This window comes from Schistocerca americana, chromosome 8 (genome assembly GCF_021461395.2).
Source record: "Schistocerca americana isolate TAMUIC-IGC-003095 chromosome 8, iqSchAmer2.1, whole genome shotgun sequence".
NCBI lineage: Eukaryota > Metazoa > Arthropoda > Insecta > Orthoptera > Acrididae > Schistocerca > Schistocerca americana.
This window is the reverse complement of record NC_060126.1, coordinates 99,259,630-99,281,319: the sequence shown is the minus strand read 5'-3', so window position 1 is coordinate 99,281,319 and position 21,690 is coordinate 99,259,630. Positions and strand designations below refer to the sequence as shown.

At 44.0% G+C, this 21,690-nt stretch overlaps 1 protein-coding gene and 1 non-coding gene across 2 annotated transcripts in view; both read left to right on the top strand.

The window, feature by feature from the left end:
* The window catches only part of LOC124545202 (protein takeout-like), a 70,333-nt gene extending 50,146 nt beyond the window's left edge, over window positions 1-20,187 (top strand). Inside the window, exons 4-6 of the mRNA XM_047124069.1 lie at window positions 5,509-5,642; window positions 7,345-7,497; window positions 19,945-20,187. Coding sequence (XP_046980025.1) covers window positions 5,509-5,642; window positions 7,345-7,497; window positions 19,945-20,096 — 439 coding nt within the window. The 3' untranslated portion in view covers window positions 20,097-20,187. The remainder of the gene's footprint in view (window positions 1-5,508; window positions 5,643-7,344; window positions 7,498-19,944) is intronic.
* Trnaa-cgc lies at window positions 1,048-1,120 on the top strand. Its single transcript has one exon. It is a non-coding gene; the product is annotated as a tRNA-Ala (tRNA).
* Window positions 20,188-21,690: the final 1,503 nt, after the last annotated feature.

Here is a 21,690-nt window from a genome sequence, read left to right as displayed (position 1 = left end):
TGATACTTGACAAAGTGTCTATACATTTATCTTCAAGGCTATGTACAGGAATATGATAATCTTATCAGGCGCAGACTGAAACTTGATTATAGACTGGTACAGACAAAAGTAGAACTCGTACAGACTGGTACAGACAAATGCAGACAGGTACAGACTGGTGCAGACAAATGCAGATGACTAATCGGAGGTCTGTACACTCGTTATAATACCTCACGCGTTCATGTATCATTGCGCGAGTGTGATCCGCGAGGAGTAAAGGTTCTACGTTAGCAGCAATCTCATTGACTGCGTTACATATTAATACGCGGATTGGCGGAAGCAGAATTTGGTCCGTCTCTATGGCGGCGCCATGTCGTAGTGCGGAGACAGACGAGCGCTGCGCCTGCGCTGTTGTGCTTAGCGGGGCGCGCTCTAGTGGGAAAGTTGCGTACGCGGTGACTACGCGGAACTATGTACACAACAGGGTGAAACCCGATGCTGCCCCACGCCACGCTCCTCTTGAATAGCACCAAGGAATCCACCGATCTTAACACCCCATCCAACAAACGGATCACCACCAGCAGTCTCAGCTCCTCTCACTCCATGAGACACTGCAGAGAGGTCGAGATTTAACCCAGAACATGTGTGTAAAGTTCGGTGATCTCTAACTTTTAGCTTTCACCCGTCCTTCTCTTGCCGGCCAAATACTGGTGATTAAAATTTTTTTCCGCCATGACGTTTCGAACCTACTGCTTCCGCATAGAGCGCCACTGCAAAGGAGTGAGACAACGACCTCGATTATGGAGGCGGGTAGGTCGAAATATAATTCATCGTATTTGCCCGTATGAGTCGCACTGAGTACTGTGCGCAGTAATAAATTCTGCTGTCAAACATCAGTCTTTTAATTATGTTTACATCGACTGTACCAGTAGAGCGTGCACCCATATAGACAGACCACCCATCCGATATCTGGACGAGACAATGTCGGTGTTATGGTCACTAGTTCCTTCAAAGGGGAATCTGCAATATAATCTTCCCATCTTCTGCTCCGTTAAGGATGACTGACCGAGCGAGGTGGTGCAGTGGTTAGCACACTGGACTCGCATTCGGGAGGACGACGGTTCAATCCCGTCTCCAGCCATCCTGATTTAGGTTTTCCGTGATTTCCCTAAATCGTTTCAGGCAAATGCCGGGATGGTTCCTTTGAAAGGGCACGGCCGATTTCCTTCCCCATCCTTCCCTAACCCGAGCTTGCGCTCCGTCTCTAATGACCTCGTTGTCGACGGGACGTTCAACACCACTAACCTAACCTAACCTAAAGATGACTGGGTGTTGTGTGATGTCCTTAGGTTAGTTAGGTTTAAATAGTTCTAAGTTCTAGGGGACTGATGACCATTGATGTTAAGTCCCATAGTGCTCAGAGCCATTTGAGCCATTTTTGCCCCGTTAAAACGTCACGGTGCCAATGTACCCTTTCGACATTTCCTTTTATCACTCACAGTCACGTCGCTTATGCAGTTTGGTCTCGGTCCAGTCAAAGTTTTCGTAGGAAGACTGTTCGTTTTTCACGATAATAGTTTTTTGTTTTGTAATTTATTGTTTAATCTTTTTCCAAATCCAATTAGGTCGTAGCGAACCATTGTAAAACCCAACGGTGCATCCACTCGAGATGTTCTGAATAATTTGTTACTGCAACACACTTGGCGTAATCAGCTTTCTTCTCCACATACCCGTATGTCCAACGTGATGCTGCACCCAAAATTGAGACTCGACTGAACAAATGACGTGGTGCCACTCTTCTGTTCATTGTTGTAGTAGGTGCACTACTATTGGAGAGCACCCTACAGCAGTCGAGTTAAGGGAAGCTTCAACAGTTTCCACCATGAGGACAGTTTGTGGTGCTCCACACGTTGTCTCACTGTTCGTATGGATCCTTGTTTTACTGCAAACAAGCATATTTTTCGATTCAAAGTACGATCCTGCACAGTCAGTTGAGCAACATGTCTGTCCTTTGGGGCACTGGTGGCGTGGGGTCATAGTGATCGGGCAGGGCATTGAGTATGGCACTCCTGGACCCACCACTCCAATACCCGCACTGCAGTCATAGGACCACAACCATCATGCAACACAGTGGCACAATAAACTGCAGTCTCAGTTGGCCACCAACCTGCCACAGCCGAATTTTATCAGCTGCCGGTAGACGTTTCTCCTTCTGTCACCAGACACAATATCATCTTCACACAAACAACCCACATTCAATTGCAGTTTCTGAGTGACAAATCCGCTGTATAGTGTTTCTTCATATAGGGTGTCCCAGGAGGTCAGCATTCAGGGATATGACAGGAACAAAATGTAAAAAGCTGTCCCGAGTAATTCAGACAATCTTGTAATGGTAGAAAGTATTACTGACTGGGGAAAAATGCAAAGGAAGTTCCATAGGGTTCAGTTTTGGGTCCACTCCTATGCCTGTGGCAGAAAGACATTCAGAGAAAAGAGACTGAAAGCAGCAACATAGGTTGGGCTGGAATAAAACGACCCAGAGGTTGAGTGGGTAAGATACATATGTGCGCACCACTATCCCAATAACAAATGTACATTAGAAGTGTTCTGTTTCGAACACTGTTCGGAATAGAGCATAAGTCCATAACAAGTTTTTTGCTTCAAATAAGCTTTCCTTTCACATCCCTAAATTTTGAACATTGCTCCTGGGATACCGTGTGTATAGAATGTGGATGCTGGTGGCCCTACCAGATTTGTGTGGTTTCAGTGGCTATCATTCATATGCTACCTAAAGCATGTTGCACAATGATCAGCAAGAACGTTGTGACCACTTACTTGCTGTCACTATAAACCCGTCCAGGCGACAGCAGCTCAACTGGCGACAAATGACTGCTATTCAGATAAACAGTGCATGTAGTATCAGTAATCTTGTTGTCTGTGTGTATAATGGGGAGATGTGCGATCTATCTGAGTTTGACTGAGAGCAGATTGTGGTGGCCTAGACGCTCGGCACGAGAATTTTGGAAACTGCACGACTTTTCCAGTGTTCAAGGAGTGCTGTGGTGAGTGTGTCTAAAACGTGGCGAAACCAAGTTGAAGCCATGTGCAGACGTCGTGCGGTTAGGCAGCCACCTCTCACTGCAGATGACGAACGCTGTAGTTTGGACAGTCTGGTAAAACAGGACAGACAGATAACTATGGTGGATGTAACATCAGAGTTTAATGCTGAGCAGCATACAAGTCTGTCTGAACACACTCCTAAAGATAGGCCACCGCGACTGACGACCCATACATGTGCCAAAGTTAACACCACGACATCAGAAACTACAACTGAAATGGGCACGTGACCATCGACATTGGACGTTGAAGCACTGAGTTGCAGGGTCTGATGAATTCCGACACCTTCTTCTTCATGCCAATGGAAGGGCACGAATCCGTCGTCTTACATGTGAACAGTTCCTTGACACTGTACTTTTTTATTTCTCGTTCAGCTACAGGCAAAGCGTGATACACTTACAAACATCAACATAAAAATTTAAATTAACATTAACAATGATTTACAATAAAATTTTCAGGGTTTCCAGCCACAAAAGTGCTTGGTCACTTATCACATGTATGTCCATCAGATTTCCTCCCTTAAGTCCGTGTACGTCGCACTCAACTATATGCTGCATGGTTTGACTCTCTCCGCACTCACAATTGGGGTCCTGGGAGAAACCCCACTTTTTCAACAAATATCCGCACCGACCAACACCTGTCCGCAGACGGTTTAGAGTTACCCACACTCTACGTTGGAGTTGGAAGCCTGGAACTCGTTGAGATGGGTCCTCAATAAGGAAACTGTTATTCACTTTGCTTTCCTGCCATTGCTGTTTCCACAGGTTATCGATATCAATCTGTTGTTTGAGTTCTTTCCAGAAGGGATTTCTTGACATCAATCTGTCAGAGGGAGGAGGTAGGTCCCTGAACTTTTCTTTGTACCTCTGGATTGCTCTTTCACGTCTAATCGAGGGTGGTTCGATATTGGCAAGGACGGGCAACCAAGGTTTCGGGGTGGGTCTTACTGTTCCTGTTATGAGCCTCATTGTCTCGTTAAGTTGCACATCAATATATCTGACATGCCTACTGCGGGCCCAGACGGGTGCGCAATATTCCGCTACACTATACAGAAGTGCCAGTGCTGATGTGCGTAGAGTTTCAGTGGAACATCCCCAGGTTGTTCCTGCCAGTTTCATTATGATGTTGTTTCTTGTTTTCATTTTTTGGGCGACTTCGTACAGGTGGCTCTTATATGTGAGAGTGCGATCTAGCTTAACACCCAGATATTTTGGCGTTCTATCGTTTTTCAACAATTTACCTTTTATTTGCACTTTTAGCCCACGATTTGCATCTTTGTTACACAAGTGCATTATTGATGCCACGGATTTAGTCGGATTTACTTTGAGGTGCCAGTTGTCATAATATTGTTGTAGTCGTTCCAGATCCCTGTTTAAAATTTCTTCCAGTTCTTCGAAAGTGTTGGCGTGAGCCGCGATAGCGATGTCATCTGCATACATAAAAGAACGAGATTCCAGGTTTGGGATGTCCGCTATGTATAAATTGAAAAGGCATGGAGCCAGCACAGACCCTTGGGGGAGACCATTTTGTAGTGTCCTGTAGCTGCTTGTTTTCCCATTCAGAGATACTGTACTGTACTGCAGGATAGATACAAGCTGGGTCCAGTGGAGCTCGTGCAAGGCACCATGATGGCTAAGGAGTATCGTACACTGTTTGCAGACCACTTACACCGCTTCATGACGATAATGTTTCAGGACGGCAGTGGTATTTTTCAACAGGATAATGCACCGTGTCACAAGGCCAGAAGTGCGATAGAATGGTTCGAGGAACACAGTGGCGAATTCCAATTAATATGCTGGCCGCCCAACTCGCCAGATATGAACCCAATAGAACATATCTGGGGTATGATTGGATGTGGCGTCAGAGCTCATCGCCGCCCTGCCAGGAATTAAAGGAAATTAGGTGACTGGTGTGTGCAGATGTCATGCTAACTGCCTCCAGCGACCTACTAAGGCTTTATTGCTTCCATGCCTCGAAGCATGAAGCTGTTATCCCTACCGAGGGTGGACATACCAGCTGTAAGGTAGGTGATCATAATGTTCTGGCTGATGATTGTACGCTTCATGCCAGTTTGTCGTTTTTTGCATGCAGCTTTCATGGTGTTGCATTGTTATTAAACAACAAAGCGTCTACCGCGGGATTAGCCGAGCCGTTGGTCCCGGCGGAGGTTTGAGTCCTCCCTCGGGCATGGGTGTGTGTTTTTGTCGTTAGGATAATTTAGGTTAAGTAGTGTGTAAGCTTAGGGACTGATGACCTTAGCAGTTAAGTCCCATAAGATTTCACACACATTTGAACTTTTTTTTTAACAGAGCGTCTTCCTTGTGTAAGAGAAACAGCAGGATTTGTATCTGAATTCTCGCCCACGCAGTAAGGGGGGAGCGACGCCATTAAGTGTAGTCCTTGCTGTTGCAGAGCCGACCTGGACACGAACAAGATGACGCTGCTGGGAGAGGAACCGCACGTCCTGTTCGAGGCGGACTACACGATGACCGGCAAGTTCCTGGTCGTCCCGGTCGAGGGAGCCGGCAAGTGCAAGTTCGTCTTTGGTGAGTACCGGCACCGGTAGCGTACTTTGGCACTCCGTTGTTGCAGGAGCACTCTGTAACGACGAAGGCAACCTCTCTTTGTCTCACTGTCCGTAAACAGAGACTGTGGAGTGAACATTCAGAGGAGTAAAACAGATTATATGTGGCAAACAGACATTGCCTCGAATGTCACAAGACTATGATCCTGCGTAAGGATTTTTCGTTTTTTTCGTATGCTCTCTGCATATTTTCAATACCGTTACACCCCTAGTACAGACGTATGCCGTTCAAAAGCTTTACGAAAACTGTACACTCGTCTCATATTAAGTAATGTCCATCTAATATCTGGAATAAACGTGACTTGGCGCTCTAAAGAAACAAATTCAAGACGTTTGGATTGTTTGTGACAAGGGCCACAGCTCATAGGTGGCTAATACGTTTGCTGTATGTAAAGACCAGATGACCACCCCTCCTGTTTTTATGATCTATACTGCGCTTAATCGTACTGCACAGTCTCTGTTTTAACAAATTATGCTGCAGTGGTATTTCTAAATGGCTTTCCATTACTCCAAACTGAATTAATCTCGAAAAACATAGAAAATAAATTCTTCCGTTTTAATTTTCTCGTACGAAATGTTTCATCTTCTTTCATTCCAACAGAAACTAAGGCCTAAATCGCATATACTCATCATCCACATCATAGCACTGCAGTTTTTTATTTTGATTAATAAAATGAGGACAGTGGTTTGTAAAACTGAACAATTTTTAAGTTGTGACTGTGATTGTCATATACAGGGTATATCAGATGTAATGCCGATATTTTTGTACGTGCCATCTTCATATGTATACACATCAGTGTCTTGTTTGTTTTTTTTTCTCTTTGTTGACCAGTCTATCCACAAACATGTCATGACCTTTACGACCTGATGTTTTCTGCATGGTTGTAACTGCAAGTGGACTACGCCTGTCAGTATAGAGTAACCATTTTGTGTCCATGCATCCACGCTGCAACATGTGACTTACTCCCGAGGGGAAAATAAGCATTAATGGCTTGCTCTCGACACATGTACTTGGTGGTAGCAGCCAACCTGAAAACATAAAAATTTGTAATAACTATACTTATTGGTCTGCAAATGACGCAAATACCGGTGTAGTGTTGTTCAATACACCTTCCTTAGTCATGAATAGAAATGTCTACACTTATACCGTTACACCCCGCATAAAACGTATCTGCAGGTGAAAATGACGTAATATGTGTATATGTTCAAGGGATTGGCCAGGAACATCCCTTCACATAAACACTTGGGCTTATAGTCCTATAAATTAGTCGAAGACTTGATCTCTTTGTGACACTGTCTCTCGAAATTGTTCAACTCATAAATCGCCTCTTTCTAGTACGATAACCATAATTAGACCTTTGCTATACCTACCGATAAAAAGTATTTTTCTCCTGTTACTTATCTGTGTTTGCATCAGTAGCAGCAACTATTATTCACAGTTGCTGTTACTAATAAATAAATGTAAGGAGAGAGCAAATAAGGGAAATAGTAAATTTGAAGTGTTACTGCAAAATGCAAACAAACAGCTCTATACTCATTCAATTCAGCTGAAGGCGACGCTACGCTAACCCCGTATGTGCTCCGGTTTCATGCAGTCTGACTCCCTGCAATACCCTATTGCTGTATCCCTGGCCGCTCGTGCACTTTTTGTTTGTTGTTTGCAGATAAAATGGAGTCGCGGCTGGAACTGGAGTCGGAGCGCATCCAGAAGGAGGGTCACGACTACTGGGACCCTCAGCGTTTCCCAATCGAGATCCTCAGCCTGGGCTCCATGCAGATCGAGTTCGAGAACCTCTTCAACGGCGACCCCAATCTGGGTACGTTACACACAGTCTTATGACTCCAGCCATTCTCACGCAATGCGGCAAAAGTCTAAGTCGCAACTGTATGACCGTTTGCGCTTCTACCAAGACATGCTTTGCGCTGCGACTGAGGAAAGCGCTGTTGGAACAGTGCATATCACTCATACCAGGTTCTCTGCATGGCCACCACTGGGACTCATCTTCGAATAAGAGTATCGTCTGAAAACAAAGTCAAGTTTATAACATACTAGATGAAAAACACTCACTTCGCTTGCTATTTCTTTTTTTCATTTCTTTTCTGAGAACATTCCAGATCTCTAAAGAACATCGGAAGAGGGAACATTAAAAAACCGCAAGAATTTTAGTACTTCACGTTGAGAAATGCTCTTTAACGGTCAAAAACACTCCTAAACACTCTTAAATCCACTTGGGCATTCAACCCTACCCTACTTTATGTCCACGTATCAGTGCGGGTTGAGAAAGCGTCGCTCTTGCGAAAGGCGGGTTGCCCGTTTCTACATGATATACTGCGAACTGTAGGTGAAGGGTAACAGGCAGATACCATATTTCTACATTTACGAAAAGCATTTCACACGGTATCCCGTTGCAGACTGTTAACGAAGGTACGATCGTACGGATAGGTTCCCAGATATGTGAGTGGCTCGAAGATTTCTTGAGTAGTATAACCTATTATATTGCCGCCAACGGCGAGTGTTCATCAGAGACAAGCGTCTCATGAGGAGCGTCCCAGAGATGTGCGATAGGAGCGCCATTATTCTCTATATACAAAAATGTAGCGGACGCGGTTGGCAGCAATCTATGGTAGTTTGCGGGTGACGCTGTGGTGTGCGGAAAGGCGTGGAAGAGGAGTGAATGTAGGAAGATACTAAATGACTTGGACAAAATTTGTAGTTGGTGTGATGAATGCCACCGGGGTGTAAATGTAGGAAAAAAAATAAGTTAATGCGAATGAGTAGGAAAAAAACCAGTAATGTTCGGATACAGCATCAGCAGTGTCCTGCTTGAAACAGTCACGTCATTTAAACATCTGGGCGTAACGTGGCAAAATTATATGAAATGAAACGAGCATTTGATACTTGTGGAATGGAAAGCGGATGGTCGATTTTGATTTATTGGGAGAATTTTAGGAAAGTGCTGTCCATCTGTAAAGACGTACGCATGTAGGACATTAGTGTGACCTATTCTCGAGTACTGCTCAAGTGTTTGGGTTCCTCGTCCTAAAAGAAGAAATCGAAGCAATTCAGAGGCGGACTGCTAGATTTGTTACAGGTAGTTTCGAACAACTCGCAAATGATACGGAGATGCCTCGGGAACTCAAATGGGAATCCCTGAAGGGAAAACGATCTTCTTTTCGAGGAACACTACTAAAACAATGTAGAGAACTGACATTTAAAGCTGACTGCAGAACGATTCCACTGCCGCCAACATACGTTTCGGTTAGAGACCACGAAGATAAGATACGAGAAATTAGGGCTCATGTGGTGGCATATAGACAGCATTTTTCCCTCGCTGTGTATGCGGATGGAAGAGGAAACGAAACCCCTACTAGTTCTACAGCGTACCCACCGCCATGCAACGTATGCTGGCTTGCGGACTATGTATGGAGATGTAGATATAGATTCGTTTGGCAGTGGGAACAATGATATCATTCTGTGATAGGCTTTTCTTTTAATTCAAAACACAGAAATGAATTGATGTTATTCATTCCTCATGGAAGTAGCGCGAAATAACGTCATTGGAAAACAAGCATTCAAAGCTCTCACATTTGCGTTTTGATTCCGGATTTTCTCCAGTCATGTAATGAGATAACTGTTGTGGAGGCAGTTTCAGTGACGCTAATCGAATTTTTTCACCTATGCAGGACATTCCATGTGTTTCTCTAATGAAGTACTTGGCACTGCAGGCCTGACGCACATGATCTATTTTGCCAAATACAACGTCGTTCTTCTTGTTGTATTCTTTACTGGGACCTCATTTGAGCATCGTTACAGGCGCCATATTGCATTCTAGGCTTTACTCCCAGTTTATCAACGTGGCTACGCAGCTACTGAATGAGTTGCCGCATTTATTACAGGTAGAGTAAATACAGTTCTAACTCTTGAAGAGTGCCAACACAAAATACATAAGTTCTCTAATGACCTCTCAGACATAAAGTCGTGAACAAGGTGGTGCATACGTCCGTGATCGTAAGTCCATTCGAGGGACACTGGCTTGCACCTCTTTATCCAGGGTGTAAACACTTGTAGACCACTGTAGAGCGCTCAGAGCCACTCTTATACAACTCGTAGAAAACTCTAAGGCAGCTCGAGCGTAGCTCACTGTCGTTGGGCTATGCGGGCCTCTTATCACCAGGTGAGCGGAAGGCTACTGTCACACCCTTGCTCCGTGCACGTGACTGGCGTTGTAAAGCCATCCGTGAGGCGGCCGTTAATGTGATTCCGCTGTTAACTTCTGATGAGTAGACAAGCCAGTGACATGGCTGTACCACGGTGCCTCTTGGATGCAATAGGATCAAAATGGAAGGCTTCACCCGCCAGACTGTAATTTCAACTTCTTCTGGCTTGCGCTTCTCGTTCACTAATGTTTTATTCAGGCGCCTGCTACAAAAGCATTTGGTGTACTTCGCTTAATTGAATCTACTTAATTTAGTAATGTTGTTTCTTCAACAGTTGTCTACGTCTAGTTGGTGAGCGTCTCACTCAGTCTCTTCTCTTCTTTCATGGCGTTGTTTTTCTGTTGTTTTCTTTCAGTCTACTCATTCTCCTCCGTTGCGAAACTGCACATGCTTCTCGCTCCTCATATGTTTCAGTGCTTCGCTGTTCTCTCTATCTACTTCTTTTAAGTTCACCTCAGGCAATATCTCCACGTCTTTTAAGTTTCTTTATCCTATTAAATGTTAATATTACTTAACACACTAAAATTCCACACTACTTTCAGCAATTCACCGTCACTTAAATTTATTTCAATGTGTATCAGTTTTCTGTTGCTCGCTCTAATAAATATCAAGAAGTGTAATGGTTGGTTGGTTGATCTGGGGGAGGGGACAGAATAGCGATGTCGTCGGTCCCAAGAACGAAGTCGGCCGCGTCGTTTCAAAGCAACCATCTCGGTATTTGCCTGAAGCGATTTAGGAAAATCACGGAAAGCCAATATCAGGACCCGGGTTTTAACTGTCGGCCTCCCGAATGCGAGTCCAATGTGCCCCATCTTGCTCGGTGAAGGACAGTAAGGCATGCGTCTAAACACCACCTACGTATACCCTTCTGACTGGGGACATTTTCCTCCCTATAACAGGATAATGCAAAATTCGAGAACATTGTAGAATATTCTGTAACATTCTAGAACAGTCTCGACCATTCTACAAAATTACAGAACGTCCTAGAATATTCTCTAACCTTTGGATGATTCTATACCATTCTGGAACAGTTTCAAACCTTCTGGAGCAATGTACATCATTTCCGAGCATTCTAGAAAAGAGCCGGCCACAGCGAGCCAAACTTCGCGTTGGCGTGGTATGCGGGCCGCATGCGGGTCACGGCCCACCCTGTCTCCATTTTGCTTGTTCCTTCCCGCCAGTACTCTGTGCAGCGCGACGTTTCATTTAGTATTGCCGTGTCGCAGTTTTCGATCGTCACAACTCTCTTTAGTTCGGAATAATCGTAGTGTCAGCGCTGTTTATCCTTCGCTATGTCTTCGTGCTATGAAGGACATTCACAGATTCAGTGGGTATTTGCACACAAAGAGGCGATCTATCGTCACAAGCCTTTAAAAATGAATGTGAATGACGGAAGAGGGGGGCGGGGGGTCAGAATTCTCAGTATCTGTTATGCAGTCGCATAAGCGACGAGTACTACGAATTTGCTATGAGACAATGTTATAAATCATACAGAAAGAACTTAAAGATTTCGGTGACAATGAAAGAGCAAAAGATTGCAATCCATAGACGGGATTCATTATTCATTACATCAAAAAGCGCTTTGTTCTTAAATTGCAGGCATGGAGTACACGAGAAAATTGGCGGTATGAATAGTAAAAATTCTGAAATCACCCACATTATTCCACAATCAGGTGCATCAGTTTCTGATGAAGGTGAAGGAAGAGTATGCGTTGGTTAGGTCAAGGGGAATGATTTCTCGATTTAAAATCCGCTATTGTTGAATTAATCAAGAAAAGTGGAGTACACGAATCATCCGTAAAAGTTTTCAGACCTCGCGTTTTAAGTGGACTTGACTGCACACTGGCCACAATAGGACATTACAAGGTGAGAAACAGCTTCTTTTTGCTCTGATGGGAGTGCATTTAAAAATAAACATAGTCGTAAGCTCACTGTTGTTAAAGAAAATGGGAGGTTTTTAGAATTACAAGGACAGTTTCCTAAACGTTTTGACGACGCTGTTAGTCTTACATCTTTTTTTAGCTCTTTTGGAAACCGTTTGTATTTTTAGCTGAAAGCACCCCTGTGTACGTCCACATGTACACTGAGGTCACAAAAGCGATGGGGTACCTCGTAATATCGTGTCGGGCCTGCTTTTGCCCGGCGTAGCGCAGCAGACGTGGCGTGGCATGGACTGAACAAGTCGTTGGAGGTCCCCTGCAGAAATATTGAGCCACGCTGTCTCTATAGCCGTCCATAACTACGGAAGTGTTGCCGGTGCAGGACTTTGTGTACGAACTGACCTGCTGATTACGTCCCATAATTGTTCGATGGGAATCATGTCGGGCGATCTAGGTGTCCAAATAATTCATTCGATTTGTCCAGAATGTTCTTCAAATCAATTGCGAACAATTTTCGCCCGTTGACATGCCACATTGTCATCCATAAAAGTTCCATCTTTGAGTACATGAAGTCCATGAATAGCTGCACATGGTGCTCAAGTAGCCGAACATAACCATATCCAATCAATGATCGCTTACACAACCCACTCCACGTGAGCACAGCCCAGACCATTAAGGAGCCACCCCCAGCTCGCACACAGCCTTGTCGATGACTTGAGTCCCTGACTTCATGGTGCCTGTGCCACACTGGAGCCACAGCCTCGGCTCTTACCGACTGAAATCGCGACTCATCTGAGCAGGCCACGGTTTGCCAGTCACTAGGGTCCAACCGATATGGTCACGAGCCCAGGGGAGGCACTACAGCCGATGTTGTGCTGTTAGCAAAGGCACTTGCTGCCGTAACACATAAACGATACATTTCGCCCCACTGTCTTAACGGTTGCGTTCGTTGTGCGTCCTACACTCTTTTCGGCGGTTATTTCACGTAGTGCTGCTTGTCAGTTAGCACTGACAACTCTATGCAAACGCTGCTGCTCTCGGCCCTTAAGTAAAGGCTGTCGGTCATTGCGTTGTCGTTGATGAGTGGTAATGCCTGAAATGTGATATTCTCGGCACACTCTTGACTCTGTGTATATCGGAATATAAAATTCGAGATGAAATGTCGCACTCGTTTAGCTGCAACTACCATTCCGCGTTCAAAGTTTGTTGATTCCCATCGTGCGGCCATAATCATGCCCGAAACTTTTCTACATGAATCATCTGAGCACAAGTGACAGCTCCGCCAATGCACTGGTCTTTTATTCCCCGTGCACTACCGCTATCTGTATATGTGATATCGCTATGCCATGATTTTTGTCATCTCATTGTAATTTATTAAGATGTAACGTAATTCCCGTTTTAATGACAAATCCGTTTACGTTAAAATTGTGCAGGACGTCTACACTGCTTTCTTCAGCTAGAGTTTCCACGTCCCCACAGTGAGGCTCGAAAAGTTGTGCAACGTTTTTATCCACATATTTGTGTGCAATACCTTTATTCGATTATGAATCTAAATAACTCACCATTAAGTGGCAACTTGAGTGCGAAATCTGTGAAATTGTCTGCGTCTATCCTTATGCCGCCTGTTGTACCAGACAAAAATTATGTCTTCAGAGAGCCAAAAATAATTACATAATTCTCAAGGTTTGTTTTATTTCCGATACACATTGCTGAGAAATATGAGATATAAGACTCAGTCGTATGCAGAGCGACTGCATTGTCATTTAAACGTGGCGCGTTTGCAGTTTCTCCCTGCCCCCCCCCCCCCCCGCCCCCCGCCGCTCCCGCCATCCTGTCAAGGAACAGAGAGCCGAGCGGAAATGTCTCTGCCTCTGCATGAAGTCAGGATATGTGCTCGGAACCTCCGGAACGCCAACGACGTCCTTAAAACATTGTTATAGTTCAGTTATTTATTCTCAGTGTTACCTAGTTGTCGTTCTTCTACACCAGCCTCGGGTATTGCTAAGAAAGCTGCTTGTTGGATTCTAGGTGACGTCCATCGAGTCAGCTCAGCGTTTGAACGCCCACGAGGCGATGTCAGCGACCCTGGCGGCGCGGCGGCTGCCCAGTGGTAGAGTGGTTGAGTGGTTCTCGTGCCGGCTGCGGAGTGTACTCCGTCCCATTCCGAATTGTACGATGAGTCTTGATGACCCACCTCCTATGTACGTGGTGTCGGTAGACGTGTAATGGCTTATCTTCTCCTCGAAGGCGCCTGAGTGTTAAACAGGGAAGTAGACCCCGAGATCAAAAATGGCTCTGATCACTATGGGACTTAGCATCTGAGGTTATCAGGCCCTTAGAACTTAGAACTACTTAAACCTAACTAACCTAAGGACATCACACACATCCATGCCCGGGGCAGGATTCGAACCTGCGACCGTAGCGGTCGCTCGGTTCCAGACTGAAGCGCCTAGAACCGCTCGGTCACTTCGGCCGGCAGACCCCGAGATCACCTGTTGCTGGCTTCTGCAGTGAAGTCCGGTATTGGCAGCACTCTCCCTTTAAACAGTCTATCCCTCCAGCTCTTGTCGTGGGTTGATTATTGGGATCGATGTCACTCACAGTAATAGCACTCAATTCCATGATTACGATACTGTAGTGAATCTATATCCTAGATGCTCCAGCACAGTCTAAGAACTAGCGGAAGATCTTCTCAAAATGATGGCCTTAACCGAACGAACTTCATGCTGCTTGCCGCCAACCATCTACAATGTAGAAACTGGCTGTCTTCCGACATATTTACCATTAATTTACTGTCCAGAATATGGAATGTATGTACCTCAGATACATTTCTTACTTTATTCGTCTTTATCTAGGTTAAACAGAAAGTTGGAAAATCTGTGTTGCATCACACGGATAAAAGACATTTTAGAGAGTATACCTTAATACTCAAGCCTAATGAAGTAATGACTTCAATTACTTAATGGAGAACTTTTTGTGGATGACGGAAAGTGCCCAACTAGGAGCGGCGTTAGAATGTATAAACAGGCTATCCTGGTACCTGCTACTGGGCGGTGCAGTTGTTGAGTCTGCTGTTGCAGTCTGCAGGATCTTCTGTTTTCCAAACTGTGCACCTGGTGATTATTTGGAATAGTGTGAGCCGGCTTCACAGCTGAAGTACTGCAATGCTGACGTAGTATCTGTGTAGTTTCCTCAGTGAATTATGCGTTGTGAATCTCTGCTCGTCGCCGACTTTTAGTTTCAAGTATTTCTTGCAACAATGGCACTACGTTCGGTTTGAATTAATTGTGACTGTGTCCACAGCGAGCAGAACTTCTGTGAGAGACTGGTTGTCGTAGCTTGAGTCAGAATACCATTTCATTACGTATTCCTCACTACTGCAAAGATTCGCCTGTTTACACATTTTCTGGTGTCTCAAATAAACACTAGAAGTGACATGGTTAAAATAAGTGTATAACTGAACTATTGCTTATAAAATAAAAATATTACCCTAACTGATACGACAGAAATTAGAATAAAGTGGTAATTGCTTGATAGAACACGGCTGTCACCAAATTACATTCCGCCGGCCACATTAGGCGGCGACGTCAGTTCATACGGTCCTCCGACAGTACTTGAATAAGTATGGGAAAACGTAGGGAAAGCGAGACAGTTTAAATGGTTCAAATGGCTCTGAGCACTATGGGACTTAACATCTGTGGTCATCAGTCCCCTAGAACTTAGAACTACTTAAATCTACCTAACCTAAGGACATCACACACATCCATGCCCGAGGCAGGATTCGAACCTGCGACCGTAGCGGTCACGCGGTTCCAGACTGAAGCGCCTTTAACCGCACGGCCACACCGGTCGGCGAGAGAGACAGTTTAAATTTAAATATTATGTTTAGAATACGAGGAGATCTACAGACGTGTGGAGGCCCCCCCCCCCCCAGCCTCCTATGTGCTTTAAATTAAATATGTTCCATTTTAAATTGCTGTGTCTATATACTGCACAGAAAGATGATGTGCCCCACGCTCACCATTTTGTCAGTCACCCGCCCCTCAATGAAAAAAATTTACTGACCTCTCGTATAACATGTTAAATGAGCACATTCAGTTACAATAAAACATTTAAAATATTACAGCAACATATTGCTGTTGTTGTGATCTTCAGTCCAGAGACTGGTTCGATGCAACTCTCCATGCTACTCAATCCTGTGCAAGCTTCTTAATCTCACGGTACCTACTGCATCCTACATCCTTCTGAATCTGTTTAGTGTATTCATCTCTTGGTCTCCCTCTACGATTTTTACCCTCCACGCTGCACTCCAATACTAAATTAGCGATCCCTTGATGCCTCAGAATATGTCCTGCCAACCGATCCCTTCTTCAAATTGTGCCACAAATTTTTCTTCTCCCCAATTCTATTCAGTATCTCCTCATTAGTTATGTGATCTACCCATCTAATCTTCAGCATTGTTCTGTAGCACCACATTTCTAAAGCTTCTATTCTCTTCTTGTCCAAACTATTTGTCGTCCATGTTTCACTTCCATACATGGCTACACTTCAGAAAAATACTTTCGGAAACGACTTCCTGACATTTAAATCTATACTCGATGTTAACAAATTTCTCTTCTTCAGAAACGCTTTCCCTGCCATTGCCAGTCTACATATTATATCCTCTCTACTTCGACCACCATCAGTTATTTTGCTACCCAAATAGCAAAACTCCTTTACTACTTTAAGTGTCTCTTTTCCTAATCTAAATCTCTCAGCATCACCCGACTTAATTCGACTACATTCCATTATCCTCGCTTTGCTTTTGTTGATGTTCATCTTATACCCTCCTTTCAAGACACTGTCCATTTCGTTCAACTTCTCTTCCAAGTCCTTTGCTGTCTCTGACAGAATTACAATGTCATCGGCGAACCTCAAAGTTTTTATTTCTTCTCCATGGATTTTAATTCCTACTCCGAATTTTTCTTTTGTTTCCTTTACTGCTTGCTCAATATACAGATTGAATAACATCGGGGATAGACTACAACCCTGTCTCACTCCCTTCCCAACCACTGCTTCCCTTTCATGCCCCTCAACTCTTATAACTGCCATCTGGTTTCTGTACAAATTGTAAATAGCCTTTCGCTCCCTGTATTTTACCCCTGCCATCTTCAGAATTTGAAAGAGAGTATTCCAATCAACATTGTCAAAAGCTTTCTTTAAGTCTACAAATGCTAGAAATGTGGGTTTGCCTTCCTTAATCTATCTTCTAAGATAAGTCGTAGGGTTAGTATCGCCTCACGTGTTCCAACATTTCTACGGAATCCAAACTGATCTTCCCTGAGGTCGGCTTCTACCAGTTTTTCCATTCGTCTGTAAGGAATTCGTGTTAGTATTTTGCAACAGCGACTTATTGAACTGATAGTTCGGTAATTTTCACATCTGTCAACACCTGCTTTCTTTGGGATTGGAATAATTATATTCGTCTTGAAGTCTGAGGGCGTTTCGCCTGTCTCATACATCTTGCTCACGAGATGGTAGAGTTTTGTTAGGCCTGGCTCTCTCAAGGCTATCAGTAGTTCTAACGGAATGTTCGTCTATTCCCGGGGCCTTAAAATATTGTAGTATGTTAATACTTTTCACTTCTACTGTAAATACAACGCTATCAGTTACTCTTCCTTGATAAAGGAAAATGTAAAAATGATGTTCCTCTGAGCGCTGCACACAGAAGAAAGTAATACTACTCCTTATTTATTTTCCTGTAATTAATACATATTCTATGTCGCTTTCGTAGATGAACAAAGAATAGCTATATCTGTACGTCAGCCAGAGCCGGTCCCGCCACTTGAGTTTATCTCTGACCAGCTGGCGATGAGGGATCGCTGTAGCTAGCCAAATGGTTCAAATGGCTCTGAGCACTATGGGACTTAACATCTGTGGTCATCAGTCCCCTAGAACTTAGAACTACTTAAACCTAACTAACCTAAGGACATCACACACATCCATGCCCGAGGCAGGATTCGAACCTGCGACCGTAGCAGTCACGCGGTTCCAGACTGAAGCGCCTAGTACCGCACGGCCACACATGCTGGCTGTAGCTAGCCCTTGCACATTCTTGCACTAACAAGTGGCCGTCACAACTGTCCGAGAAACACTTGGTGTCATTTTTCTTATTGAAAGGTCTAGTAGTGTAGTAAACTATTTTATCATTTGCTATTATCTCCTACTGTATGAAGACCACACCAACTTCTTCTTCTTTTTTGCTTGTTACCTTTTCCCGAGATCTGCAATTTTAAATGTTGTAATCGTATTGCCTTCCTGTCGACACCTCCCCCCCCCCTCCCTCCCCCAGGAAGAAATTCGTACAGCCAACTTGTCCAGCTCTAGAGAAGATCTGATATTCTGTTGTGAACTACTTGGTACACAATAGTAAGGAGAGGTGGGCTAAACAGTGGTGCAGCAGCTGTCGTTATAGGGAAGCTGGACAGGAGCGGAAATGATTAGCGAATGTGTAAATACACTAAACAGAAGTTTTACATAACTTTTAGCTTTCTCCAAGCATCGCGAAGAAACTTTATAAAAGCACAAACAGCAATAAAGTCCAGCTATTAAAAGAAGCAAACTTTAGAGTGTCATGCAGTGGGAGACTCCCGCCACTAATGTACGAGCAAACTGTCGATGGCTAAGACTGAACACTGGAGGCCGTCGAACACTGCGACTGAGACTGGGCCGCGTAGCTGCAGCCGGCCACGATGTATCGCGGTGGCAGTGGGCGCGCATCATTGGATCCGCCGGGTCCCCGCACGATCCCTATCGGTGTCTGCAGGCTGCTAGAGGCGGTATCGATCTATGATGCAGCATGATCGAGTGTGACAGTGTCTTCCAAGGGTTTTTGTCGCATGTGTCTGAAGTGGGGTGTTGGTACTAGACCTGTATTTACCTAGTCGGATATGATAAACCGCCTGAAATCCATATCAAGGCTGGCCAGCTCACCAGCCCTCGTCCCTATTCCATGAGGCGGACTTGATCCAGGGCCAGCTCGTCTCCCTGCGTCCTGGCTCTCACCTAACTGGGCAGTTCATAGCACGCCATCCAACTGTATTTTAATAATGTATATCCAATGAAAGTTCTGACTGCAATGTAAATATGTACATATGACAAGTAATAACTTGTACGTTCTCGTTTTACTTTTTATTTTATTTGATCTTTTTATTCTCTCTCCTGGACATTAATTACTGATTCATATTTGTGTTTTAACGATGTTACGTCTTCTCTGTTTTTGGGACACTTGTAAATAGCGATACACCTGAAACTATGCGGTAATGAAAAATACGAAATAAAACGACATCCTGATCCAAGATACGAAAGATAGTGCGTCAGATTACCATTATGCAAAACAATGTACGAACTTTGGCTACCCTATTTATAGAGGCGTGTGTCAGTGGCGAGCCACCAAGAAATTATGATGCCTACCACTAGTGCATACCCGTAATGCCGCTAACTGAGTCTTATTACTAACGTCACTTAACTTTTCAAAGCAGTTACATCAAGTAGCAGCAAAAAAGAAATTACTAGACTTTAGTCTGTCGCCGGCCAGTGTGGCCGAGAGGTTCTAGGCGCTTCAGTCTGGAACCGCGCGACCGCTACGGTCGCAGGTTCGAATCCTGCCTCGGGCATGGATGTGTGTGATGTCCTTAGGTTAGTTAGGTTTAAGTAGTTCTAAGTTCTAGGGGACTGATGACCACAGATGTTAAGTCCCATAGTGCTCAGAGCCATTTTTTTTGTAGTCTGTCTGTAAACTGAAGAGCTTGTGGAAGGGGAATTTGCCCTTCCTGTAAGAACACTTCCGCTACCATACCACTGCAGGGTACTATTCAGTGGTTTACGTAGATTCTGTTGATGCACCTTGCTTGTCTTAGGGAAATTAGTTACTAATTTATGTTTCCATGTATTGTCAACAAATGAAGTTACTGTGTCTGAGCACTGCATTGCCGCTTATTTAAAAGATGTGTTGTGGAAGCAACGGTATAACATTGGAAAACAGCCCATACGTGCTCATTGTGATGTTCTTGGGTAGAGAGAATGGGAAATCGCCTGCTCGCTCTTCATTTTGCCTACAAATTGTAACAGAGTTAGTCAAATATTTCTCAAACAAATAACGACGCCTTTTTTTCTTTTTTTGACAAGGACCCAACTTCAACCGGCTGCTGAACGAGAACTGGAGTGAGTTCTGGGCGGCGCTCAGGCCAACCTTCCAGGAGAGCTTCGGGCTGCTCTTCCTGGACTTCGCCCGCAAGGTCTTCCAGAAGGTCCCGCTCGACGAGATCTTCCCGCAGTAGGAGGTGCCGGCTCGTGGCGCCCATTCTAACGCGTTGTTTGTAGCTGTTGTACTGCATGTATCTCTAATAAAGCTAGTTTTCAAGTTGTTTATGTTTACTGTTTTGCTGTCACACGGAACCACGTGCTGTCTGCAAGCTTCCAAAGGGCATACATTCTGTAAGGAAAATTCTTGGTCAAATGTTCCAGCGGAGTGAAAACAAGGCTTTTCATAGCCAATCAAAGATTGGGAAATGGAGAAAGAAGGCATCAAATTGACCAGTGTGAAGTTTAGTTTTGGAAAACAATATTTAATTGTTTTAAGTCATTCGAGATAGTTTAAAAAAAATTAATTAGTGATTTGAGGGACAATTACCCAGTGAATTTTTGAAAAAAATTTCATAGTTAAACGAAGACTGAGAAATTCACAAATCAGATGTCAAATTCACCAGCATGGAATCTAGTTTAGCAGCAAATTATGTAATTCTGTGAAAGCGATAGCTGCTATTTAAATCAAGTTTCAAGAATTTCATTCCTTTAAGCCTAGCTAATTTTCTTGCAGCAAGTTGAATTGATGAGAGAATCGATTTTTAAAATGGCTTCCTTTCAAGTTCTAAATTTAGGGCATTTCATGAACAGTGACGGTAGGTTCAAATGGTTCAAATGGCTCTGAGCACTATGGGACTTAACAGCTGTGGTCATCAGTCCCCTAGAACTTAGAACTACTTAAACCTAACTAACCTAAAGACATCACACACATCCATGCCCGAGGCAGGATTCGAACCTGCGACCGTAGTAGTCGCACGGTTCCGGACTGCGCGCCTAGAACCGTGAGACCACCGCGGCCGGCGTGACGGTAGGAAATGAGTTGTAAGTGAGAACACGTTTTCTGAATAAGACCTCAAAATAAAAAAAATTTATCAGATTTTTGCGAAATGGTTTGTCTAAAAGCAAGAAATAAAATAAGTTAGAGAAACATTTTAAATGCATCTGCATGAAGCTCAAAACCATGTACAGCAAATCAGGTGTGTCAAATATTTGTCTAATTTATTTTATTTCTTACTTTTACACAAATAATTTCACAACAAAATTGATTGGTATTAGGAAAAAGACATTATTATGTTTAATATCATCAAATTTATATTGGACACTTAGGTTGAGTATGTCCCGATGTTAAGAATCTGGACAGAACAATACCATTTATGACAACTGCAAGAACTAGATGTACTTCTGACTTGACCGCATCTTTATTTTCATGTTACAATATTTCCCTCACACCTCAAAAATTTAAGATGTTCACTTGCTTAATCCCTTCTTGTATCTATTTGCCGCTACAGAATCGTCTGCCAACGGTAATTTTTACTACCATAGAGGCAGAAATTAAGCGCACAGGTCATTCCTGCGATCAGCTGATCAGTCTTCAACAATAATTCATGGACCTGAATCTTGTCACCTAGCATTATCATGCCCAAAATTACCATGATTGTGGCTGAAATTCCAATTAATCCATCTGGGTTATAATTGCATAAAAATCGATTCTGTAGTTCGTTGCGGTCACTGGCTACCTTCGCCACGCGCAACGCGCGCCAAACCGTGTCGTCCTAGGAAACCAGCCAC